The following is a 27,111-nucleotide window of genomic DNA, read 5'->3' on the forward strand; positions in this document are numbered from 1 at the left end:
GAGCGAAAGATCTCAAACATTTTATTATGGAAGAGGAATTATGGCTGACTATAAAAAAAGTGAAGTATTCTGCCCCAAGCGTCTGCTTTCAGTATTTTTGGGGACTACTTTTCAAGGAATAAATTACCTTGCATTTCAGGCTAATTCATCAAGTCATTTATTTTAACCTTATCTAGGAAATGCACTCACCATACAGAGAGTGAAACACTAACCCTCTAGAAAACAATTATCTGATCTTCACACATCCTCATGACCTTGTTTTGAAATTAAACAATACACTAGACTACCACACACACGGATGGGACATTTGAACATTACAGCTCAGTAAAAGTGACAGTTGGCATTTACACACAGCTGTGTAAACCTCACTTCTTTCTCATCATCCCTGCTACTTGCTATAGTTATGGCAATCCATGCTAAGGTGAACTGTGAATGAATGGTAAACTAATATGCCTTTGTGATGTTGTCAGATTAAGTCTTTGTGTTTTACACCAGCTTGGCTATGGTGTGCTTCTGCTGTACAAAACTGCTGAATGCCACAATAAGGACCGTAGTAGGAGGGAGGGATATCATAAACCTGTCCTGATGTCTGTGTCTGTCTGCCTGTCTGTCTGTCTCTGCATCTCGGAGGTTCTGTCTATCTGCTCGTCACACCGACTCTCTCACTGTGGTTGGTTGGTTGTAGCGATCAGCAGAGGCCTGCCCTGTGCTAAAGGTTCCACTCCATTATCCTGCTGACGCTGAGATACTGGGAGCAACTCCATGACCTGACATATCAAGTCTAAAACTCCAGTATCCTGCCCTACTGCAGCTATTACAAGCTCCCTTCTAGTCTGTTGTTCATATTATTTTGGAAGCACTTCACATTACAACACGGAATAAAGCGGAAATGGAATGGCAACTAGTTAAAGTTACTCACATAGAAAACCATTATTTGCCCAGATACAGGATGCTACAGATCAGTATAACTGTATTGTTTCAGAGACATCACATACTAGAGGGGTGATAATATTACAAAAACAACATTGCAATGTTTCCCCTAAAATTCCCCAAATGTTTTGGCATGGGGCCCCCAATTGATTTTGTTATAATGTTTGAGTCACTCAGATACACTATATATACAAAAGTATGTGGACACCACTTCAAAATAGTGGATTCGGACAGTTCAGCAACATACTTTTCTGACAGATGTATAAAAATTGAGCACACAGTCATGCAATCTCTGTAGACCAACATTGGCAGTAGAATGGCCTTTACTGAAGAGCTCAGTGACTTTCAACGTGGCATCATCATAGGATGCCACCTTTCCAACAAGTCAGTTTGTCAAATATCTGCCCTGCTAGAGCTGCCCCGGTCAACTGTAAGTGCTGTTATTGTGAATTGGAAACGTCTAGGAGCAACAACGGCTCAGCCGTGAAGTGGTAGGCCACACAAGCTCACAGAACGGGACCGCCGAGTGTTGCAGCGAGTAAAAAATAATCTGTCCTCAGTTGCAACACTCACTACCTCTGGAAGCAACGTCTGCATAATAATTGTTTGTCGGGAGCTTCATGAAAGGGGTTTCCATGGCCGAGCAGCCGCACACAAGCCTAAGATCACCATGCACAATGCCAAGCATTGGCTGGAGTGGCGTAAAGCTTGCCGCCATTGGACTCTGTGGAAACGCATTCTCTGGAGTGATGAATCACGCTTCACCAGCTGGCAGTCCGATGGACAAATCTGGGTTTGGCGGATGCCAGGAGTACACTACCTGCCACAATGCATAGTGCCAACTAATGTTTGGAGGAGGAATAACGAATTGCCTGGGGCTGTTTTTCATGGTTCGGGATTGGCCCTTTAGTTCCAGTGAAGGGTAACCTTAACGCTACAGCATACAAAGACATTCTATACGATGCCCTTTCCTGTTTTAGCATGACAATGCCTCCGTGCACAAAGGGAGTTCCAAACAGAAATTGTTTGCCGAGGTTGGTGTGGAAGAACTTGACTGGCCTGCACAGAGCCCTGACCTTAACCCCATCGATCAGCTTTGGAATTAATTGGAACACCGACTGCGAGCCAGGCTTAATCGCCCAGCATCATTGCCCGACTTCACTAATGCTTTTGTGGCTGAATGGAAGCAAGTAGAAAATCCCCGCAGCAATGTTCCAACATCTAGTGGAAAGCCTTCCCAGAAGAGTGGAGGCTGTTATAGCACCAAAGGGGGGACCAACTCTATAATAATGCCCATGATTTGTAATGAGATGTTTGACAAGCTTTTGGTCATGAAGTGTAGCATAAGAACACAACACAAGCCATGGCAAAATGTGTAGAATTGCAGGAAACTAGCTTAATTAAACTGTAAAATGCTTTCTTTTCCCCATGGCAAAATGTCTAGAATTGCGAATAGCAGACAAAATTGTTTTAAAACAGCAACATTTTGTTTCTGCTACCATGGGAGGGCCTCTAAAAATGTTGGTCGGAGAAGGCGTTCTTGGCCACGCCCAATACCACGCCCCCCATCTATTTCTCCACCTAGTCAGGTGAACAGGGCCTTGCCCTTTATTATGATAAACAAGCCCGGGCAACCATTTCACCAGAGCTGTTGTCTTGGTTGCACTTGTTTTCTAGGATCACTCACTGGTGTCTGGTAATGTACAGGAATGATTCACCTCAGTTCACAGTTCACTCTCTCTGGGAGTATAATTAACGTCACCTCTCTATTGGCCCATTCCAGTGTGTGTGGCAAACTATCCAGACCTGTTCTGTAACCCCAGAGGGAGGTTTCATATGGTGTTAATATAGAGCTGAATGAACACACAATCAACTGGTGACACAATGTACTGGGGCTATTGTACCAAAGTGGCACAGGTGTAATAGTAATAGTTTTAAGTCAGATGGTTTCTTTTTGACGCCACACTAACTATACTGGTCCCAGATCAGTTTCGATCAGTGCCCCCGAAAAGAGGATCTGGTTGGTTCATCTACTTTGGGAAAGTGAGGCTTAAACTAATCCCATGGACATACCGTGTATCGTTTATGTGTGTATTTTCTGTTAATGCCTAGGCAAATGCAAGGGCATCCGGGGTTATGTTGGTGTACAGTGTTAAATCTGTTTGTAATCCATTTGAGGTTAACGCAGCAGTGCTGGTGATCCTTTTAATCTGTATCTTATTGAATCACAGACCTGATCAGGGTCAGATCGGCCTAGCCCCCCTCCGACAATACACTCACTACCATTGCAGAATAAATTATTAGTCACATCGCATTGCTTTGCAATTCCTTTGGAGGGAGGATGGTGGAAGTGTATATTTTAAAGCCATGTTCCCCTTGGTATTCATGGAAACGTGATTATCAGGAGGGCGCTTATTGCTACACTAGGAATTCAGGAAGCTATTCTTCTTCTAAATGTGGTTGCGTTTAAGGAACTTGGGTAGTCTGAAAGAGCTTTACCGGATGACATGATATTAGCCCAAATGTGTCTGTTCTTCATTCAAGCTTACCATCAAAGAGATTCATCTCGATTCTAGATAACATCTGCTGTACAGGGCCATGGACCGATATAATGAATTTTGTCCCGAACCTGCCTGCACGTGCCACTCTGTGCAAGTAGGTGTCAGAATCCTCGGGCATGTCGTAGTTGAAGACGATGTTGACGCGCTCAATGTCCATCCCTCGGCCAAACAGGTTGGTGGCCACCAGGATCCGCCTTTGGAAGTCCTTGAACTGCTGGTATCGGGAAAGCCTGGGGGAGGAAGGGGGGCACCCATAGATTTAGAATAAGTAGAACAGGCATTATACATCCTGCTTCACTCCTGTGGGTACACTGAAACTGTGACCCACAAACATGTTGTCTGAGAGAAAGTTCTTGTTAAGTCCCTTTGGATAACAGCTTCTTCTACATGACTATTATAGAAAATGTGCAAGTAAATGAGATTCTCAATTTGATTTGAAAAAAAGTCAACAGTAACTGAGGAGAGGAGGAAATGTGCTTGTATGAAATTAGACTCCATTCACACATAATGCAAATGACATTTACAGGGGTGTAATCCCAAATTAAAATGTGTAAAGTAGTAAAAGACATTTAGCTAGACATTGTATGGATAAAAACGATATGCTACTTATCGTTTTAAATATGTGCATGCTTCTCAGAGTAAACAGCTGATTGAAAGGGGAGGGGTAGATCTCAACTTCAGCAAAGGACACTTACAGTGCCTTGCGAAACTATTCGGCCCCCTTGAACTTTGCGACCTTTTGCCACATTTCAGGCTTCAAACATAAAGATATAAAACTGTATTTTTTTGTGAAGAATCAACAACAAGTGGGACACAATCATGAAGTGGAACGACATTTATTGGATATTTCAAACTTTTTTAACAAATCAAAAACTGAAAAATTGGGCGTGCAAAATTATTCAGCCCCTTTACTTTCAGTGCAGCAAACTCTCTCCAGAAGTTCAGTGAGGATCTCTGAATGATCCAATGTTGACCTAAATGACTAATGATGATAAATACAATCCACCTGTGTGTAATCAAGTCTCCGTATAAATGCACCTGCACTGTGATAGTCTCAGAGGTCCGTTAAAAGCGCAGAGAGCATCATGAAGAACAAGGAACACACCAGGCAGGTCCGAGATACTGTTGTGAAGAAGTTTAAAGCCGGATTTGGATACAAAAAGATTTCCCAAGCTTTAAACATCCCAAGGAGCACTGTGCAAGCGATAATATTGAAATGGAAGGAGTATCAGACCACTGCAAATCTACCAAGACCTGGCCGTCCCTCTAAACTTTCAGCTCATACAAGGAGAAGACTGATCAGAGATGCAGCCAAGAGGCCCATGATCACTCTGGATGAACTGCAGAGATCTACAGCTGAGGTGGGAGACTCTGTCCATAGGACAACAATCAGTCGTATATTGCACAAATCTGGCCTTTATGGAAGAGTGGCAAGAAGAAAGCCATTTCTTAAAGATATCCATAAAAAGTGTAGTTTAAAGTTTGCCACAAGCCACCTGGGAGACACACCAAACATGTGGAAGAAGGTGCTCTGGTCAGATGAAACCAAAATTTAACTTTTTGGCAACAATGCAAAACGTTATGTTTGGCGTAAAAGCAACACAGCTGAACACACCATCCCCACTGTCAAACATGGTGGTGGCAGCATCATGGTTTGGGCCTGCTTTTCTTCAGCAGGGACAGGGAAGATGGTTAAAATTGATGGGAAGATGGATGGAGCCAAATACAGGACCATTCTGGAAGAAAACCTGATGGAGTCTGCAAAAGACCTGAGACTGGGACGGAGATTTGTCTTCCAACAAGACAATGATCCAAAACATAAAGCAAAATCTACAATGGAATGGTTCAAAAATAAACATATCCAGGTGTTAGAATGGCCAAGTCAAAGTCCAGACCTGAATCCAATCGAGAATCTGTGGAAAGAACTGAAAACTGCTGTTCACAAATGCTCTCCATCCAACCTCACTGAGCTCGAGCTGTTTTGCAAGGAGGAATGGGAAAAAAATTCAGTCTCTCGATGTGCAAAACTGATAGAGACATACCCCAAGCGACTTACAGCTGTAATCGCAGCAAAAGGTGGCGCTACAAAGTATTAACTTAAGGGGGCTGAATAATTTTGCACGCCCAATTTTTCAGTTTTTGATTTGTTAAAAAAGTTTGAAATATCCAATAAATGTCGTTCCACTTCATGATTGTATCCCACTTGTTGTTGATTCTTCACAAAAAAATACAGTTTTATATCTTTATGTTTGAAGCCTGAAATGTGGCAAAAGGTCGCAAAGTTCAAGGGGGCCGACTACTTTCGCAAGGCACTGTATGCTTCTTCAGCAGGAGGCGAGGACACCGTTTGCCTACTAACGAATTGACACTCCTCAACCACTTATCGGTTTACGGATAAGAGGATGGAAAAGTCGAGGACATGCTTTTGTCCAAATCAGAAATTCCCAATGAAAGCCAAGACCCAATCCCAAATCTACCCCTAAACCCTATGCACTTATTAATATCTGAGATGACTTGAAGTGTAAGCAATATCCTAATATTGCTTATACCAATCAAAACTGCTCAGATTTTAACAAGTGCATAGACTGTAGGGTTTAGCCAGTGATTTTTTCCTCTCCATCAGAACCCACCTCTCCTCCTGGGCCATGCCCCTGTGGATGGCGATTGCAGGGAAGTTCTGCTCCACCAGCAGCTGAGACAGAGCCACACAGCGCTGCACAGATTTCACAAAGATCACCACCTTCAGACAGGGGAGAAAATGGCAGTGAGACACCGAAGACAAACATGGGGCACAAAACCCATGCTGCATCTGATATGGCACCCTGGCTTTACCCTGGTCAAATAAATTTACACTCTGAAGACGAAAAACACAGGGCATAAAACTCACAGGCAGAAACTTTGTTGGTGCATAGACTTAGTTCACTTGAATGAGTAAAATTGTATTTAAAAATGTGACTTTCAAATCCATGGACAAAATACATTCAACTCACTCAGATTAAAACTAAAATAAATTAGGTTTTAGCATTAAATTCTCTGAAAAGACCTCTGTCCGTAACTGGTTGAACTCGAGCAGGTCGAAGAGCTTGTGGTTCTTCTCGCTGTCCTTCAGCTTGCAGTAGTACTGCTGCAGGCCGTGCAGCGTCAGCTTGGTCTCATCGTCCACAAACACCTCCATGGGCTACAGGAGATATTCATTAAGCACCAAACACAGGGAGGGACTACCAGGACTTCCAGTGCTAAACATTTTGCTAGTGTGCCCTAATGAATAGAACATGGGGAAAGTGTCACTCTTTAGGGCAGTTTTATAAACCTAGCCACATTATGTGAAAAACAGGAGTAAACCACATTCTGTGTTGGTGAATGAAGAACTACAAATGTGATTGTGAACATCAATTACTAGTACTAGAGCTGGATGGAACTTTATTTTTAATTTTATAGCTTTAATGCCAGGACTGTTCCTCCCGAAAATGTCCAGATCCCCAGACCCAGGTTAAGAGAGGGTCAACTCTGGCCACTTGTGAGACAGATTCATATTTTTTTTATTTTAGTAAATATTTTTACCCCTTTTCCTCCCCAATTTCATGGTATCCAATTGTTTTAGTAGCTACTATCTTGTCTCATCGCTACAACTCCCGTACGGGCTCGGGAGAGACGAAGGTTGAAAGTCACTCGTTCTCCGATACACAACCCAACCAAGCCGCACTGCTTCTTAACACAGCGCGCATCCAACCCGGAAGCCAGACGCACCAATGTGTCAGAAGAAAAACCGTGCACCTGCCAACCTTGGTTAGCGTGCACTGCGCACGGCCCGCCACAGGAGTCGCTGGTGCGCGATGAGGCAAGGATATCCCTACCGGCCAAGCCCTCCCTAACCCGGACGAAGCTGGGTCAATTGTGCGTCGCCCCACGGACCTCCCGGTCGCGGCCGGTTGCGACAGAGCATGTGCGAGAACCCAGAGTCTCTGGTGGCACAGCTGGCGCTGCAGTACAGCGCCCTTAACCACTGCGCCACCCGGGAGGCCCTACATGAAAATTAAGCCATATCCAAAATCCCTTAAAATGTTTTTTTTAAAAGGGGTCAATCTGCAGTTTCTACATCCATTTTTAGACATTTAAAATTAGAAGAATAACAAATGCCCATGAGCTTAGTTCAACTTTCGTACCCCATCAGAACCCAAAATACAAGCTTGTTTCATTCCAATGCTTGTAAACAAAGTAAACGCAAAAATAAACTATATAGTCTCAAAACATGGTCAAAATTATAATTCTGATATCATTGACGGTCAGTCCTTGCATATAAATATACGAATTTCAGAGTGGTTAAATTTCTCCAGACTTATCCCTCCAAAACAGGGGCGAGGTAGATGATTCATTAATGTTTATACTGCCGATTGCCTCTTCAAGGTGCAATTTAGGGAGATGGGTTCATCTGTGTGTGTGTGTGTGTGTGTGTGTAAAACTGCAACTTGAAGTTTCAGAACATGTACATAACCACAGGTTATAAGAAACCCTTCAACGTACATCCTGCATGAACTTGCGGCAGACAGGACGGATCTCTTTGCTTAGGGTGGCGCTGAACATCATGCACTGCTTCTCGTGGGGTGTGAGCCTGAAGATGTCCTAAACATCACGCCTCATGTCTGAGGGAGAAACGAAAGGAAAAGAATATGGCCGTCACAAAAAAAGTCAACCCACTCAGCCTGAAATCCGACGACTACATAAAATGTAAATACTTCCCTACGTTTTGGCTAAATCCTTACTTAAGTCACACCATCTATCCCATTCTGTTCCAAGATCCACTACTACTTAGTAGGACCGTGTATTAGAAGCGCATTCTAAGTGGTATGCTAGTAGGTACATTGGAACACGTTTTCAATTGACCGTTCCTCTGTGACGTTTCAACTTACTCCTTGCTCCCGTCACTCACATCTGGCATCAGCCCCCCTGTCCTACTGTGGTCTGAATTGGCATCTTGTCACACTCGTCCAGGACAAAGTGCTTCACGTTCTTCAGGTTGAGGGTCTTGTTGCGGATGAGGGCCAGGATGCGGCCGGGCGTTACCAATACAAAGTGGGGGCAGTTCTTCGTCAGCGCATCCTCGTCCTTCTTGATAGACAGGCCCCCGAAGAACACGGCTGCCTTGACGGTAGGCATGTACTTGGAGAAGCACTCATACTCTTTGCTGATCTGGAAGGCCAGCTCTCGTGTGTGGCACATCACCAGCACAGACACCTGGTAGACAGAGAGAGAGGTAGGGGAGGATGTTTAATACAGAACTCTCTGGACAGCAGAGAAACAAAAAGCACACAAGATTATCCAATAGGATAGAACAGCAGTGTAAACAGTGAGATTAAAAGGAGAACAAATTCAGACTGCAATTGGCCCAGCGTCATTAGGGTTTGGCCGGGGTAGGCCGTCATTGTAAATAAGAATTTATTCTTAACTGACTTGCCTAGTCCAAATAAAGGTTAAATAAAGTTGGCGATTAGACACTTTCTTATGCAAGTATCCCCAGATACACATTAAGCCTATTCCTAAACTACAAAGCACTCAATGGATTCTCCATCGAAAGCTATTTTTAGTACATGAAGATGTAACAGCAATTCAGTTGCTGCTTCCACAATGTAGAGATTAATTTCATTATTCAACCATTCACCTGCCTGTACACAGGCTCAATCTGCTGCAGGGTGGCCTGTACAAACACAGCCGTCTTGCCCATACCAGACTTGGCCTGGTACAGGATGTCCATGCCCAGGATGGCCTGTGGGATGCACTCATGTTGGACTGAAAGACAGAAACGTAACTAGGGGAAGTTAGTTAAGAACAAATTCTTATTTACAATGACGGCCTACCAAGAGGCCTCCTGCGGGGATTGGGGCCTGGGATTTAACATTAACAAAATATATATATAGGACAAAACACACATCACTACATAAAGAGAGACCTAAGACAACATAGCAAGGCATCAACACATGACAACACAGCATGGTAGCAGCAATAAACATTGTACAAACATTGGGCACAGACAACAGCACAAAGGGCAAGAAGGTAGACAACACATCACACTGACAGTTGTGGCTGCTTTGTAAGTGTCCATGATTGAGTCTTTGAATGAAGAGATTGAGATAAAACTGTACAGTTTGGGTGTTTGTTGCAGCTCATTCCAGTCACTAGGGCAGATAACTGAAGAGAGGAGCGACCCAGGGATGCGTGCTCTTTGGGGACCTTTAACAGAATGTGACTGGCAGAACAGGTGTTGTATGTGGAGTATGAGGGCTGCAGTAGTTATCTCAGATAGGGGAGGGGGAGTGAGGCCTAAGAGGGTTTTATAAATAAGCATCAACCAGTGGGTCTTGCGACAGGTATACAGAGATGACCAGTTTAAGTATGATGTGATGCTTGAAGGGGCATACATGTATAACTCATAGTCCCAAATGACACACTATATATTGTGGATTACTTTCGACCAGGGCCCAGTCACACACAGGGCTAGTTTTGAATAAAGCCCTATGGGCCCAGCTCAATAGTAGTGCACTATGTCAGGAATATGGTGCTATTTGACACACACAGAATGGACAAAGTCAAAAACAGTCCTTGGTTGAAGGTGGGAAGTGCATGTGAGGCTCACCTTCAGAGGGATGTTCAAAGCCACAGTCGACAATGGCGCGGAGCAGCTCTGGTTTGAGCAGGAAGTCTCAGAAGCCAGAGCTGTGGGTGGAGACTAAGAGCCCTTTACCTCCTCCTTGCCCGCAGGTGTGACGGTCTCCGGGGCAACCTGAGGCTCCTCATCCTCTTCATAGTCCAACAGCTCGTTGTCAACGTCGTTCTCTGCCATTCTAGAGAAGGGGTACTTGCGTTAGTTGAAGCTAGGAAAAACTGGAGACTAGTTTGGGGGTGGGCGCTGCATCAACAATACAGTAAATTCAGAAGGTTAATTGAAATGCCAATTCAATAATCTATGTACAATTCCTCACCATCTGACCTTAGTTATATTACATGAGGATTCCAATTCTTGTAATTTCACTTTCTGAATTGAATCCTTGTGAAACATCACCGTCTAGCACAGGGTTTTCCATATTCGGTCCTTGGAACTCCAAGGGGTGCACATTTCCCCCACAACATTACACAGCTGACTCAGTCAAAGCTTGATGCATATTCAGCTGTGTCGTGCTACAGCACAAACCAAAACGTACACCCCCTGATGTTCTTAGGACCGAGTTTGGGAAACACTCGTCTAATGTTTATTTCTACATAGCATTAACTAGCTGCTAATAATGATAGTAGCAGGCCGCACGCACACCGCTAAAGCTGGACACTACGCAAAATGGGAAGCGAATACATTTGGCACATAATCATTACAATTTACCTAGCTAGAAACAAGGATTGGACCAGCGACCACCCTGCAACTGTTAGAGTTGCGTAAATTCGAATCTGGTATCAGGATAAATATAACAATGAGTCACCGATTGTATACTATGTATTTTTTTATTTATAAGTAATAAATGGCAAATGCAACTTTCGTATATACGGGCACGCTGTAATACCACGCAGGGCAGAACAGAGAACTGAAAGGATGTACGTAAACAGTTGTTCTTATACTGTGATGACATAGTTCCAACCAGCCTGTTGGCCTATCACAGTAGAGGCCGGGCGTGGTTTAAACTTGCTCAGCCTATCGCAGACGCTCAGGCGGGTCCCCGCCTCTTGGCGCTTCTTGGAGTCCTCCCTCTGTCGATGTATAGATTCTTACTGTTCTGGTATCGCAGCCTAGTTATAACAGTTGCTCAGTTCCTGCTATTGTGTTGTTCAGTATTTTTCCATCTCAGTTAAACCTCGTGATGACCACGCCTCCCTATGCCTGCTTAACCACAACTTTGTAAGATACAGCAAGTCACACCATGTGCTCAATATTGTTACATACAAACACAAGGACAAAGCATCTGCTGGGCTGTTATCTACAGTTTTGCAACATGCAAGTCACACCATGTTATTCAGTTCTTGTCACACACACAAACAGGCAAGTAGCAAGCAGTTGTTTAATCTCATAATGGATGCTCCAGTGCACAAATGCAGATACCTCACACAACCAACATCAGATAATAATTAATCATATGGTAATGGCTATAATGTGAAACACAGAATCCCACACAACTCAGTTTACAGTAGTTAGCCAGTTGCCCGATTCAATCAAGTTGAACAAGGAATCATGCCTCACTCTCCGCACAAACAATGGCAGCCGCCTCCTCATTCAAACTTTGTGACAGCAAAGTGCTATAAAGGGAAATAGGTTCCAAATGCAAGGTGAATATTCAGAAATAACGTTGGCTCAAATTAATAACGAGCAAGACATTTCTAGGGCCTAACTTGACCTAAAATGTAATTCTCGGAACCAACCTGCGACACACTGCTAGCAGAAGTTAACTGCTAACTGACATGACCGTGCTAGTACTAGCGTTAGCTTGACGCAATGCTAAATGTGTTAGTTAGCTAGCCAGATTGCACAAGGTTTTCGCAAAGATTTTAACAAAAATATACTCGAACATGGCTACTATTTGTGAGCATTATGGAAAGAAAAATATGTTTATTATTTACAATTGATGTAGATATTGAAAATTACTCAATACTGAATTTTTTTTATGCAATTAAAATCGGCTTCGAGTATCACAGGGGCAGTCTAGAAGCACTGTGCTCGTGTATTCGTGTCCACTATTGGTCCATTTTAAAGGCAATCTCACCAAACCGGCCTGAAAACGAACCGTCTAATTTAATGCCGATCTTGAAAATGCCAGAAGAAGAAGAAGGCGGGATTTCGCCAGCTGCCATAAACTAAATTGTAGGCATCATTTCTTGTTTGACAACACTGATAGCTTTATTCAGTAGTAATTGTAGGGTACAGTGAAATTCTTAAGATCTGAACTCCAACAGTGCAGGTCAAAAAGATAAGTGAATGAAACAATAATAAGAATATGTGTAACCGGTGCTATACTGCACCGCTGTAACTAACTCTGCGTTGTGTGTGGTTGATTGAGACTATAGACGTGGACTTTGGAGATCAGGTATTTTTAATCAAGCAGAACTCACTCTCTGCATCCAAAAGGAAATAAAACATTTGTAGAGCACATATGTTCTGAGAATCGTCGCCTCTTTCTCTCTCAGTGCATCAAAATGATTTTCGAATACAAAATATTAATAGTCTCTCCTTATTATACATAACATATTTTACAAAGATAAAACCACATACCTGCATCCAAAAGGAAATCAAACATTTGTAGAGCACATATGTTCTGCGAATCGTAGCCTCTTTCTACAGCAGATGCACAATAGGAGGGACTGGGATCATTCGAGGAGCTAGCCATCGTTCACACATACAATAAATAGCCTGCTAATACCTTAGCTAGCTATTAACCACATGTTGAATTCAGAATGTTGATATCATCCTAAAAAGTACAATTACAAGTGCATCTTAACAATACCATTCACTTATGAGTAACCTCTAAATACACATCATTATTCATGAACAAAACACTGTGTGTATGACTTTGTACTGAAAATAATCCAACTTTTCTGAAGACATAAAAAGCGTGACTACCTCTCTCAGTGCATCAAAACGATTTGAGCACGCAGGGCAAGACGTGAGAACACACTCCATCCACTTCAGCCAGGATGCAGGCATGCATAATAACAAATCAACACGACATATTAATATATGAACCTGGTGAAATTCACATAGTACTTTAACAACTGTTACATATGCATACTATATACATATTTATTTACAACATTTACAAACCAACAGCCTGCATTCATCCAGTTTGTATAAATTATGATAGATGTGTGACATGAAGCTATATTGGGCAATTTGGGCAAAGGCGTAACAATGACTGTCTTGGACAAATAGACATTTGGCTTAAAACATTTATTCATTCATGGGCAATATGTGTGCATGCCCTGATCATATTAGCTTACTACATCTGTCTTCCCTCACCAAACCCATCAATGATTTGATTTATTTGACTATAATATATCAGTTATGGCCAACAGAGGGCAACATTTATCCATATAATACGATAAAACCTCACTGAACCTAAATTAATTGGGTTACATTGTAAACATTTTTCAGATATCGTATGTGATCAGAAACAATGCATTAATTTCCCCGAGTGGTCGCTCTGTGCTTTTGTAGTTGACGTCATAATGTACGATGGAATATAGAAGCCTATGACGTAAACGAACTCAAGAAAATGTTCAGTGCGCTGCTTTTGCCTCAGTTGAGTTGATGCTTTGCAAAGGACAGTCATCCTCATGTTCAAATAAATCACTTTGAGTGGACAAAGACGACATTCTGTGTAAGTACAGCATAACTGGCCAAGATGTTGTAAAAAAATGTTTGAAATGTATTTTAAAATGTATTTGTTTATTTAAAAAAAAGTCAGGTCCAATCTGAAGGGTGCCTGAAAGCACAATGGATAGAAATCATAAACCGTTGAGAAACATTCTTCTAAAAGTAAGACTCATAAGTGATGAAAAAATGTTTGTTCATTCTGGGGCTATCCCTCTTGATATGTAATGAGGCTATCTTCTTGGTAGTATAACCTATATGCTGTAAAAAACAGATTGATATGATTTATAGTTGGAAAAGTGGGCATAATTAATTGAGGGCTAAGGTTAAATGTATTTCCTTATGTTCATATACCCCAGGCTGGGACCCTCCAAGCTAGTGCTGGAGAGCAGGTCCTCCAGACAGACATCACTGACCATGATGGACTAAGGCTGCCAGCCCTGGTAGACTGCCCCATTGACAGCCCCCTAAAGGTAAGAAAACGTCTTTTAGTTCTGTTGCAAAACGTCTGGTTGTAACGGAGACCAGTTGGTTGCAATCTAGTAATATGACGTGTTGAAAACCAGTTTACACGTGATAATAAAGCCATTAAGACACATGGACCACCTACTAAACTCAGCAAAAAAAGAAGCGTCCCTTTTTCAGGACCATGTATTTTAATGATAATTCGTAAAAATCCAAATATCTTCACAGATCTTCATTGTGAAGGGTTTTAACACTTTTTCCCATGCTTGTTCAATGAACCATAAACATGTTAAGTTTTCTGAAAATAAACGCAGTTGACAGTGAGAGGACGTTTCTTTTTTTGCTGAGTTTAGTTAGAACTAATAGTTTTGGAATTCAGATTTGAATTCTGATTGTAATTCTAAGGTTATGGTTTATAGTTGGAAAAGTGGGTATAATAATGGAGGGCTTAAGTTATATGTATGTCCTTATGTTCCTATACCCCAGGCTGGGACCCTCCAAGCTAGTGCTAGAGAGCAAGTGCTCCAGACAGATGTCCATTCCACTGGCCATGATGGACTAAGCCTGCCAGCCCTGGTAGACTGCCTCCAGGATAGCCCTCGAATAGCAGATGTCCATTCCGCTGGCCATGATGGACTAAGCCTGCCAGCCCTGGTAGACTGCCTCCAGGATAGCCCTCGAAAGGTAAGAAACATATTTTAGTTCTGTTGCAAAACGTCTGGTTGTCACGGAGGCCAGTTGGTTGCAATCTAGTAATACGAAGGGTTGAAAACCAGTTTACAACGCGATAATAACGCCATTAAGACACATGGACCACCTACTAGTTAGAACTAATAGTATTGGAATTCAGATTTTAATTCTGATTCTAATTCTAAGGTTAACCCTTATGTGACATGTCACTCAGTACCATCATGCCTATGGTGAAAATGTGGTTTCTATGGTGATATGATTTCCCCACTGTTGTTATTTGTCTCAGAACCTTGTGCCGAAGCCCCCGCAAGGCCCCAGGCCCAGCCGAGAGGCAAATATAGCAAAGGCAGAAAAGAAGGCCACAGAGGTTATCAAGGCTAGAAGGTCTAGGGAGGCTAAGTCAGGGGTGAAAAAACTAAGCCGCCAAGTAGTTGGTATGTTGGCACTGCCTCAAACTCTTCTAACTCAAACAACCAGTTACAGTGGGTGTTCATCTCCACTTTCAAAATACCTGGATTTATTGATAGAATTCTAAAACGATATATGGTGGAAGGATCCACTAATGTCTACGATCCTCTTTCTGTAGGTGTCCTGCCAGCTATCAAGAAGGGCACTAAAGTTACCCTCCAGTCCTCCAGCTCCCTCTCCCTCTCCGATGACAACAAGGAGGCACTAGGTTAGTTATTATGTTGTTTTTACCGTTTTTGCACCCGCACATTCCCCTTCTTTCTTTTCTCTTATTGTCAGTAATGGTATTTTCATTTTCTCTCCTCTTTTTTTCTTATTTTTCTATACAGTGTTTGGAGACATGTTATGTGTGAAGAATTACTTTAAATCAAATGTCAAACTCATTCTATAGAAGGCCGGGTTTCTGCAGGGTATCACTCCACCCTTGATTGATGAATTAAGGTCACTAATTAGTAAGAAACTCCTCTAACCTGGTTGTCTAGGTCTTAATTGAAAGGAAAAAACTAAAACCCGCAGACACTTAGCCCTCCATGGAATGAGTTTGACACCCCTGTATTAAATACATTTTGATTTGACTAGGGGCCGTCTGCCAGGTCCTGACCACCAGGGTGGGAGACATCCTGAACAGTACCTGCAACGACGATTACAAGGCCAGGCTCATCATCCAGAAAGGTACACTTATAACCTGTTTTGCCCAAATCACCAGTAATAACCATGTAATAACTTGTGTAATAACCAGTGTATTATCATTATAGTAAATGTACTAGATACTGCATAGTGTTATACATGGATGTGGCTTTGAAACAGTTCAGAATATGAGTGTGTTTTCTTAGGATTGGATTCCGGTGCCAGAGAAAGGTTCCCTGGCTCTCCGTGTTCCTCTTCACCCAAGGACGAAGAGGAGGTGGTTGTAAGTGTCATGACTGTCTCATACCCTAAACCCTCCACCTCAACCCAGGCAGCATGGGCAGCTCCTGCCCAGACTCTGGAAGAAGAGGTAGGGTGGGCTGAGGTCTCCGAGATGAGTGACAGCTCCCTGATGCCCACCAAGAACAGGCAGGACCCCCTGGAGAAGATTCCCTCCCTCCTACCAGGCAAGGAGCACATCCTCCTTTGCAGCACTCCCTGGGCCACCGTCATGAGCCCCCAGACTCTGAAGTTTATTCTCCACGGCATCATCTGCCGACTGGAGGTCTCAGAGTCCCCCCAGACAAGGAGGGCCAATGACCCCTTCAGGCTGATGAAGGATCTCTTTGTGGAGGTCCAGCATGCCCTGAAGTATGCTGACATCTCTGTCGTCTTTGGCCTGGAGGAGAGGATCCAATTCAGTGGGGAGGATGCGGTGAAGGCCATCGTGAAGACTGCGGCTAAAAGATTGTCCCTGCGTTCGGACTCCAACCGGGCTCAACTGCGTGCCGCACGCTCTGGTAGCGAGGGAGCCATCAGGTGCATGGCGGACACCATCACACAAGTCATAGATGACTATTCCGAGGACTGGAGTTTCGAATGCCATTTTGGAGCCAGGAGGAGCCGTGGTAGTGGGAGGTCACACTCCTCAACCTCCTCAAGGAGTGACGTCACCCTCACCGAGGAGCTCCTGGTTTGGAGGGAAACCCTAGAAGAGGACCTAGAGGAGATGGCTGATGACAGCACTGGTTTGGAAAAGACCAGTGCAAGCTCAGCCATCTCTGAGAAGTCCCAGGTAATTAGCTACCTTTCTGAAAGCACCTAGCCCATCAGCAGCGCCCTCTCCACAGACCTCGAGGACATCACCTCCACACAGGTGAGACGGCCAAGAACTAGGTGATCGTTTTTTTATTTGGGCTGTTTGATTGTGAGGCATCGACTCATATCTGTTTCTCTCTCTACTAAGAGGAAAGAGAAGGAAGAGGCTATGAAGAAAGAAGTGAGGAAGTCAGGAAAGAAGAAGCGAGGAAATAACAAGAACCAGAAGAAGAACAAGGTGTCTCCTCTTGGCAATGATAGTAAGTCCTCATTTCTGTCAGTCAACATGTGCATCTGTCTTCAGCACACTATTGTAATGTAAGGACGGGAGACTATGATGAAGTTATCAGGGTCTTATTCATTAGCCACTAAATTGAAGACCGCGGACTAAAACAGGGACGAACTTTCTTGAACTTGCCAATAACAAATGCTTGTTTTTGTTTTCTGTTTCAAAATATTTTGCTACTGTGTACCCTAATGAACACGACCCTGATTTCATGCCTTGTTCTCTGTCACCTGTTCAGGTACTGTGGCTGTAGATGAGCCTAAGAAAAAACAGGCTCTCCTCCCGCGGATCACAGCCGCCCTGGCAAAACTATTTTGCTTCCCCTTTAAAAAAAAAATGCAAAGAGTAACTGTGCAGAAGACGAGATTGGGAAAACCCTGCTGCCACCTCCCCCAACCCACTTTCTAAATAAACTCTCAAAGCCAACAGAAGAGGGAGAGAGACAACCCCCCTACTCACAACTCATGTTATTACACCACATTTAATTCAATAAACACAACTTGCAGCTATTTTGATCTTCTTCTTCTTGAGTTTTTTTTAAAGACCCACCTGCATGCCATAGATTCTTAAGGTCAATTTGCTGTCTGCTACAGTATCATTGTTATGAGTATGCTCACGGTGCCAGTCATTATAGCCAGTATAGGCTATAATAATGCCCTAACCTAATTGCAATTGACATAATAAGAGTTACATTTGAATAATTCCCCAATTTTATATTTTTTTAGAGGGAATAAATCTCTTAAGCACTATAGAGTAAGCACGCCACTGTATGCAAGCCCCGCCTCCCCGCAGAATAAAGAATAGACATGAGTGGATCATTGCGGTGTCACTACAAAGGGTACCTTAATTAAGCCAATTCATTGGCTTTAGACATGCCAATCATGCGTGTGTTGTAATCTGATTGGTGTGTGCACCACCTCACGGCAAATGGTGTAGAAACGCTGAAGCACGCCATTCTGTTTATGATTTGTATTAATGATTGACGCTGCTGTTTAAAGGTATTTTAATGTCTGCCTTATTTGTATTACAACATAGTTGGGGAGGACAGGGGAGAAAGGGTGGACGGCTCCCTGTCTAGTATTTGTCGCCTATAGCTAGTTATAGGTCTTCTTGAGGAAGCGCCGACAGACGGACAGCTGCGCGACTTCGCATTTTCTAATAAACAGCAGCACGAGCGATGGCTTTGGCGTCGCATTTCTTACTGTATTTTTCATAAGGCGGCGAAGTCGACATCGTGAAGGTTTTATTCTGTGCTAGTTTCGTGGTTGCCGGCATGACATAGCAGCTACGAGCAAGAACCGCTTCGATTATGGGAACATTCAGGTGGGCATTGCTGTTTTATTTATAAATGTATTTAGACATTATTTACTGTTGTTCTTGTTATAATTTCAGGTGTCACATAAATATTTGTCATACGTGTAGATGGACCGAGCGAAGTTCACGTTTCTGCTCCAAAACAAAGCTTAGTGTATTTTTACATTGAGGAAGCCTTAATCTTCATCAGAGGTTACTCGGCGACAGCGGTGCTGATACTGCTTCATTTCTCTCTTGTCGAATTAATACAGTGGTCTTCATTTGCATATTTCCGGAAAGCGAATAAGCCCCTCAAATGGAAAGGGAAGGCAACAAAAAAGAAAATAGCCGAAATAGGCTACAAACCCCGTTATTTTTCTGTAGCCTACAGTTTTACCCACAGAAATAAGAGGACACATTGTAGCCTCTTCGCTTGCGCGGCCTCCATTGCATATATCGTTATACAATCGTTGCAATGTTTTGAATAGCCTTCTTCTGTCACATTGTACTGCAAGAGATAGGATTGAACTGACATTTGAATTGGTGACAGATACTGGAGCTGAAGCATCATCTGCAGCGCGAGAGCCTGTTGTACAGGTAGCAGCCATAGGCATTAGCATATTGGCCTGAAATCCGCGCTAAGTGCCATCACATAAACCGAAACAGGCAAAAGCCTACGTAATTACATCCTCAGGCAGTTCTTTGTAGCCTATACAACGCAGGTTATTTGTCCTTCAGATGTATTATTTTTGCTAGTGAAGGCATGCTACAGCCATTAGAATATTGTAGTCAGAAATGGGTGTCCCTTGGGTTGGCTTTACTCCAAAAGATGAGAGCGAAAAATCTCAAACATTTTATTATGGAAGAGGTATTATGGCTGACTATTAAAAAAAAGTGAAGTATTCTGCCCCAAGCATCTGCTTTCAGTCTTTTTGGGGACTACTTTTCAAGGAATAAATGACCTTGCATTTCAGACTAATTATGGTTAGTATTATAAACACTAGAATAGAACAGACTAGAGACATGCACCACCAAGTGAAAGCGCTGGGTAGATTTCACCTGCACAGGGTGTGTTGAGTGAGAAAGAGTAATTTCTTTTAACCTTATCTAGGAAATGCACTCACCATACAGAGAGTGAAACACTTGCTCTCAAGAAAACAATTATCTGATCTTCACACATCCTCATGACCTTGTTTTAAAATTAAACACTATACCAGATTACCACACACACACGGATGGGACATTTAAACATTACAGCTCAGTAAAAGTGACAGTTGGCATTTACACACAGCTGTGTAAACCTCACTTCTTTCTCATCATCCCTGCTACTTGCTGTTGTTATGGCAATCCATGCTAAGGTGAACTGTGAATGAATGGTAAACTAATATGCCTTTGTGTTTTACACCAGCTTGGCTGTGGCGTGCTTCTGCCGTACAAAACTGCTGAATGCCACAATATGGACCGTAGTAGGAGGGAGGGATATCATAAACCTGTCCTGATGTCTGTGTCTGTCTGCCTGTCTGTCTGTCTCTGCATCTCGGAGGTTCTGTCTATTTGTTCGTCATACCGGCTCTCTCACTGTGGTTGGTTGGTTGTAGCGATCAGCAGAGGCCTGCCCTGTGCTAAAGGTTCCACTCCATTATCCTGCTGTGCTGCTGACGCTGAAATACTGGGAGCAACTCCATGACCTGACATATCAAGTCTAAAACTCCAGTATCCTGCCCTACTGCAGCTACTACAAGCTCCCTTCTAGTCTGTTGTTCATATTAATTTGGAAGCACATTACATTACAGCACGGAATATAGCGGAAATGGAATGGCAACTAGTTAAAGTTACTCACAAAGCAAACCAATATTTGCCCAGATACAGGATGCTACAGATCAGTATAACTGTATTGTTTCAGAGACATCACATACTAGAGGGGTGATAATATTACAAAAACAACATTACAGTGTTTCCCCTAAAATTCCCCAAATGTCTTGGCATGGGGCCCCCAATTGATTTTGTTATAATGTTTGAGTCACTCAGATACACTATATATAAAAAAAGTATGTGGGCACCACTTCAAAGTAGTGGATTCAGACAGTTCAGCCACATCCTTTGCTGACAGATGTATAAAAATTGAGCACACAGTCATGCAATCTCTGTAGACAAACATTGGCAGTGGAGTGGCCTTTACTGATGAGCTCAACGTGGCATCATTATAGGATGCCACCTTTCCAACAAGTCAGTTTGTCTAATATCTGCCCTGCTAGAGCTGCCCCGGTCAACTGTAAGTGCTGTTATTGTGAATTGGAAACGCCTAGGAGCAACAACGGCTCAGCCGTGAAGTGGTAGGCCACACAAGCTCACAGAACGGGACCACCAAGTGTTGTAGCGCGTCAATAAAAATCTGTCCTCAGTTGCAACACTCACTACCAAGTTACCAACTGCCTCTGGAAGCAACGTCAGCATAATAACTGTTTGTCGGGAGCTTCATGAAAGGGGTTTCCATGGCCGAGCAGCCGCACATAAGCCTAAGATCACCATGCGCAATACCAAGCATTGGTTTGAGTGGCGTAAAGCTTGCCGCCATTGGACTCTGGAGCAGTGGAAACGTATTCTCTGGAGTGATGAATCACACTTCACCCGCTGGAAGTCGACGGACTAATCTTGGTTTGGCGAATGCCAGGAGTACACTATCTGCCACAATGCATAGTGCCAACTAATGTTTGGAGGAGGAATAACGAATTGCCTGGGGCTGTTTTTCATGGTTCGGGATTGGCCCTTTAGTTCCAGTGAAGGGAAACCTTAACGCTACAGCATACAATGACATTCTATACGATGCCCTTTCCTGTTTTAGCATGACAATGCCTCCATGCACAAAGGGAGTTCCAAACAGAAATGGTTTGCCGAGGTTGGTGTGGAATAACTTGACTGGCCTGCACAGAGCCCTGACCTTAACGCCATCGAACAGCTTTGGAATTAATTGGAACACCGACTGCGAGCCAGGCTTAATCGCCCAGCATCATTGCCCGACTTCACTAATGCTTTTGTGGCTGAATGGAAGCAAGTCCCTGCAGCAATGTTCCAACATCTAGTGGAAAGCCTTCCCAGAAGAGTGGAGGCTGTTATAGCACCAAAGGAGGGGACCAACTCTATAATAATACCCATGATTTGTAATGAGATGTTTGACAAGCTTTTGGTCATGAAATGTAGCATAAGAACACAACACAAGCCATGGCAAAATGTGTAGAATTGCAGGAAACTAGCTTAATTAAACTGTAAAATGCTTTCTTTTCTCCATGGCAAAATGTCTAGAATTGCGAATAGCAGACAAAATTGTTTTGATACAGCAACATTTTGTTTCTGCTGCCATGGGAGGGCCTCTAAAAATGTTGGTCGGAGAAGGCGTTCTTGGCCACGCCCAATACCACGCCCCCCATCTATTTCTCCACCTAGTCAGGTGAACAGGGCCTTGCCCTTTATTATGATAAACAAGCCCGGGCAACCATTTCACCAGAGCTGTTGTCTTGGTTGCACTTGTTTTCTAGGATCACTGGTGTCTGGTAATGTACAGGAATGATTCACCTCAGTTCACAGTTCACTCTCTCTGGGAGTATAATTAACGTCACCTCTCTATTGGCCCATTCCAGTGTGTGTGGCAAACTATCCAGACCTGTTCTGTAACCCCAGAGGGAGGTTTCATATGGTGTTAATATAGAGATGAATGAACACACAATCAACTGGTGACACAATGTACTGAGGCTATTGTACCAAAGTGGCACAGGTGTAATAGTAATAGGTCAGATGGTTTCTTTTTGACGCCACACTAACTATACTGGTCCCAGATCAGTTTCGATCAGTGCCCCAGAAAAGGGGATCTGGTTGGTTCATCTACTTTGGGAAAGTGAGGCTTAAACCAATCCCATGGACATACTGTGTATCGTTTATGTGTGTATTTTCTGTTAATGCCTAGGCAAATGCAAGGGCATCCGGGGTTATGTTGGTGTACAGTGTTAAATCTGTTTGTAATCCATTTGAGGTTAACGCAGGAGTGCTGGTGATCCTTTTAATCTGTATCTTATTGAATCACAGAGCTGATCAGGGTCAGATCGGCCTAGCCCCCCTCCGACAATACACTCACTACCATTGCAGAATAAATGATTAGTCACATCGCATTCCTTTGCAATTCCTTTGGAGGGAGGATGGTGGAAGTGTATATTTTAAAGCCTTGTTCCCCTTGGTATTCATGGAAACGTGATTATCAGGAGGGCGCTGATTGCTACACTAGGAATTCAGGAAGCAATTCTTCTTCTAAATGTGGTTGCGTTTAGGGAACTTTGGTAGTCTGAGGGAGCTTCACCGGATGACATGATATTAGCTAATTAGCCGAAATGTGTCTGTTCTTCATTCAAGCTTACCATCAAAGTAACTTATTCATTAGATTCATCTCGATTCTAGATAACATCTGCTGTATAGGGCCATGGACCGATATAATGAATGTATATAAACTCAGCAAAAAAAGAAAGTCCCGTTTTCAGGACCCTGTCTTTCAAAGATAATTTGTAAAAATCCAAATAACTTCACAGATCTTCACTGTAAAGGGTTTAAACACTGTTTCCCATGATTGTTCAATGAACCATAAACAATTAATGAACTGGAACGGTCGTTAAGACACTAACAGCTTACAGACAGTAGGCAATTAAGGTCACAGTTATGAAAACTTAGGACACTAAAGAGGACACTTTCTACTGACTCTGGAAAAACACCAAAAGAAAGATGCCCAGGGTCCCTGCTCATCTGCGTGAACATGCCTTATGCATGCTGCAAGGAGGCGTGAGGACTGCAGAGGATCGGTACATCCAAACATCACACCTGCGGGACAGGACAGGCCTGTTGTAAGGCAGGTCCTCCCCAGACATCACCGGGCACAACGTCGCCTATGGGCACAAACCCACTGTTGCTAGACCAGACAGGACTGGCAAAAAGTGCTCTTCACTGATGAGTCACGGATTTGTCTCACCAGGGGTGATGGTTGGATTCACGTTTCACAATTCCATTGAGCACGTCTGGGACCTGTTGGATCGGAGGGTGAGGGCTAGAGCCATTACCCCCCCCCCCCAGAAATTTCCAGGAACTTGCAGGTGCCTTGGTGGAAGAGTGGGGTAACATCTCACAGCAAGAATTGGCACATCTGGTACAGTCCATGAGGAGGAGATGCACTGCAGTACTTAATGCAGCTGGTGGCCACACCAGATACTGACTGTTACTTTTGATTTTGACCCCCCCTTTGTTCAGGGACACATTATTCAATTTCTGTCAGTCACATGTCTGTGGAACTTGTTCAGTTGATGTCTGTTGTTGAATCTTATATTCATACAAATATTTACACATGTTAAGTTTTCTGAAAATAAACGCAGTTGACAGTGAGAGGATTTATTTATTTTTTGCTGAGTTTATAATTCACTTTGTCAAGGATGGTCAGGCTGTCATTGCCATGAAGATGTTGGATGACTAGGGGAGGTCAAGCCTATTACAGACCAGGGTTAATACGCAGCCATTACAGAAACAGAGGGAATACATCAACAACAGTGACGTCAGAAGAGCACAGGGTTCATAATACTAACCCTAGACACCAGAGCAGGAGATGAACTGGGCACTACAAAGTGGACTACTTTTGACCAGGGCCCATTCCCAAGTAGCGCACTATATAGAGCATAGGGTGCCATTTTGGATGCCTCCACAGTCGCATGCACTTGGATGTTGTGGCGTTGAGGAACAAGCCACGTGTCAGCGGAAAGACGGGCATAAAGATGTAAATGAGATGTAGCAACAGTGAGGTTAGGGCGAACAGGAGGGAGGACTGGGGGATTAGCATGGGGGGCTGCCTGTGATGTCAAGCATGGCCTGAGGGGGAGGCACAGGACATACAAGGAGGGAGAGAGGGGAATGGAGGGGTGGATTAGGGGTTCAGGGGGAGAAATGGGGGATAGGGAGGGCTGATAGTTGGGGGTACAATAGGTCTGTCTGTTGCTGTGGACAGTTGGCGTGAGGATAGGAAGCACTGAGGCGCACACAGAATGCGATAATTGTGCACGCGGATAGTGGTTTACATACAAACTCATGCATAGGCACAACACAGTGCTCACATTGAAGATGCCCCATTCACGGCAAGGGAGAAGCTCCTGTACACACACACACACACAACAGGGCTCACATTGAAGCTCCCTCATGTGCTGGGTACGGCCCTTGGTCCCCCAAGGCTATCTCTGTCTCCAGTACTCTGCAGTCCCAAGTTCACCATGGTGGTGTCTTAAATTGCACCCTATTCCCTATATGGTGTAGTACTTTTAACCAGGGCCCCAAATTGGCTCTGATCAAAAGTAGTGCACTATATAGGGTTTGGGAAGCACAACATATCACCTCCAGACACACTAAATGGGAGGACTTCCGCATTCAGCTACATTCAGTGCCATTTTTTTGTTTGTCCTACGGTTACCCTTAGAGAGAGTTAATGTACTGATAGCGAGAGCAGCAATAGTCCCGCATACTGCTGTAGTCTGGCATGACTCACAGAGTTTGGACTATAGCCTGGCTTCAATGACATTGCTGTATACCTCCTCTGGTGTACATCCTACTGTAGCTGGACTGGAGTGATTCCTGGTGAGATGACAAATTAGGATGCCAGTAATTTAGGGGATTTGTTTGCAGAGGGAGACTAGTGTTATATTTTCATAGATTTTAAGATTATTTCTTGCATTGGTTTCTTAAAAGGTAACTATTGTGCATTTCCATCGTCACAGTGAGCAGTCTTGAGCAATATCAAAGGTTAAAAGTGCAGTATTTATGGTGTCATAAGATTAGCTTTGATTAAATTAGCCTACATATGGACAACCTTTCTGTTTCTATTGTTACATTGTTTTGGAGGAACTAGCTGCGTGTCATTTTGAGGGAATATCGTGACGGTTTGGGGATGCTCGTTTTGCCCGAGCTGCTGCTCTTCTGATGCAATTGGTCTCGTGCTAGTTAATGGCTCTTTTGATTGGCCTCTCCCAGCGCATGAATGGTGTCCTTGTCCCTCCATCCCTCTGCAGTGTTTTCTCCCTTCAAACAATATTTTTTTCTTCTCTGGGCAGTTTTTTCTGCTTGTCATTGTCGCGCTTCAGTAGACTTATGTATCGGTGTGACTATGGCGGATATTAAAACACCTAGGATTTCAGTGTGTGTGTGTGTGTGTGTGTTGTAGTCATAGAGCTGTTCAGCATTCCAATGGGGGCTAGCCCATTCCCCTCCTCTCTCACTCTTGCAGATGTGCATAAGCCCCACCTTCTGGGATTCCATTTGTCAAATGTATGCTGAAATTACTCTCGGCTTGGGGTTAGGTCTATCTCTCCTCTCCCTCTGAATTGGGGCCACCAGCTCGGCTGGGTTTTGGCTTACCCAGTAATAGAGTTCCCATACATGAAGCAGGCCAGGGCTGTGCTTCTGTCCATAGAAATATAAGCAAAGAATGGAAATGCTATGAGGGTGCAGTCAAATTGCCATGGCCTGAGGTCTTTTACCTGTTCGAATAATTATATTTCTATGAGGCTGTCAGGGATTTCTTTTTCATTCTAGTAATTATATTTCTATGGTGCTGCCTGGATGTCACATACAGGAGTGGAAACGCCATGGAACTAGAATGAGTTGAACAGGAAACAACCCAGGCCATCGCAATTTGGCTGCACCCTCATGGGATTCTCATTCTAGTAATTCCATTTCTATGGTGCAGCTTGGCTGCCACAGACAGGAGTGCAGAGAGGAACTCCAGAGCAGTGTTGCTACCTTCTTGGTTAAACAATAGCAGCGGGACCTCTGGCTCTGGTTTATCACTGACCAATGGTTCCCCCCTATTGGTTTTGTGATTAGTAGCTACATTGTGCAGTGCACAGTCTGTTCTTGGCTTCACTATAGGCCATGTTGATATACTAGAAATCTGCAGAGCTATCTTTCTCAACACATCCTTTCTAGTTTGCTAATCCAATCACCTTTAATGCACAGTCTCTTCCTGCCAATATACTACGGCTAAGGGCTGCTGTTATGCACTACATAACGCAGACGGTCAAGTTTCAGGGGCTCCTTTAGCACCTCGGACTCAGTGACTGCCTGCAGGGAGAAACTTTGTTGCAGGGCAGGGGGAAAAAGAGGGAGAAGCATCGGATGAGGAAATGTTGGACGGGCAAGGAGGCATGGCTGAGTCAAAAATATATATAAAAAAATAAAAAAAGAAGGTCCAAGCGTCTTCGACAGAGGGGATCAAGCTGATTCTATACCATTTTACAGAGGCCAGTTCATGAAGGAAGGCTTGCTAATTAAAGTTTTTTAGCAAGCGT

The 27,111-nt window shown here is 43.6% G+C and overlaps 2 protein-coding genes and 1 pseudogene across 4 annotated transcripts in view; 2 read left to right on the forward strand and 1 right to left on the reverse strand.

Annotated features, from left to right (window-relative positions):
• Nucleotides 1–3,405: 3,405 nt before the first annotated feature.
• LOC149978813 (ATP-dependent RNA helicase DDX39A-like) lies at nt 3,406–10,326 on the reverse strand (annotated as a pseudogene). The gene is made up of 7 exons (XR_016485787.1): nt 10,120–10,326; nt 9,148–9,275; nt 8,450–8,723; nt 8,013–8,134; nt 6,535–6,669; nt 6,122–6,231; nt 3,406–3,721 (listed from the first exon to the last, which is right to left on the reverse strand). The product of XR_016485787.1 is annotated as an ATP-dependent RNA helicase DDX39A-like (transcript).
• A 6,265-nt stretch (nt 10,327–16,591) lies between these two features.
• LOC149978814 (uncharacterized) lies at nt 16,592–20,964 on the forward strand. Its single transcript, XM_090194332.1, has 4 exons — nt 16,592–17,155; nt 17,327–17,438; nt 17,703–17,767; nt 20,908–20,964. The coding sequence occupies exons 1-4, from the start codon at nt 16,592–16,594 to the stop codon at nt 20,962–20,964; spliced, it is 798 nt and encodes a 265-aa protein (XP_090050458.1).
• The window catches only part of LOC110485845 (EVI5-like protein), a 46,356-nt gene continuing 37,601 nt past the window's right edge, over nt 18,357–27,111 (forward strand). Inside the window, exon 1 of one of the 2 annotated variants that reach the window (XM_021557035.3) lies at nt 18,357–18,787. The gene's annotated coding sequence lies outside the window, so the exon portion shown is untranslated. The remainder of the gene's footprint in view (nt 18,788–27,111) is intronic. The other variant, XM_021557036.3, reaches the window with a different exon arrangement.

The sequence above is a fragment of the Oncorhynchus mykiss genome, chromosome 13 (assembly GCF_057628025.1).
Source record: "Oncorhynchus mykiss isolate SJ-2025 chromosome 13, ASM5762802v1, whole genome shotgun sequence".
NCBI classification, from domain to species: Eukaryota; Metazoa; Chordata; class Actinopteri; order Salmoniformes; family Salmonidae; genus Oncorhynchus; species Oncorhynchus mykiss.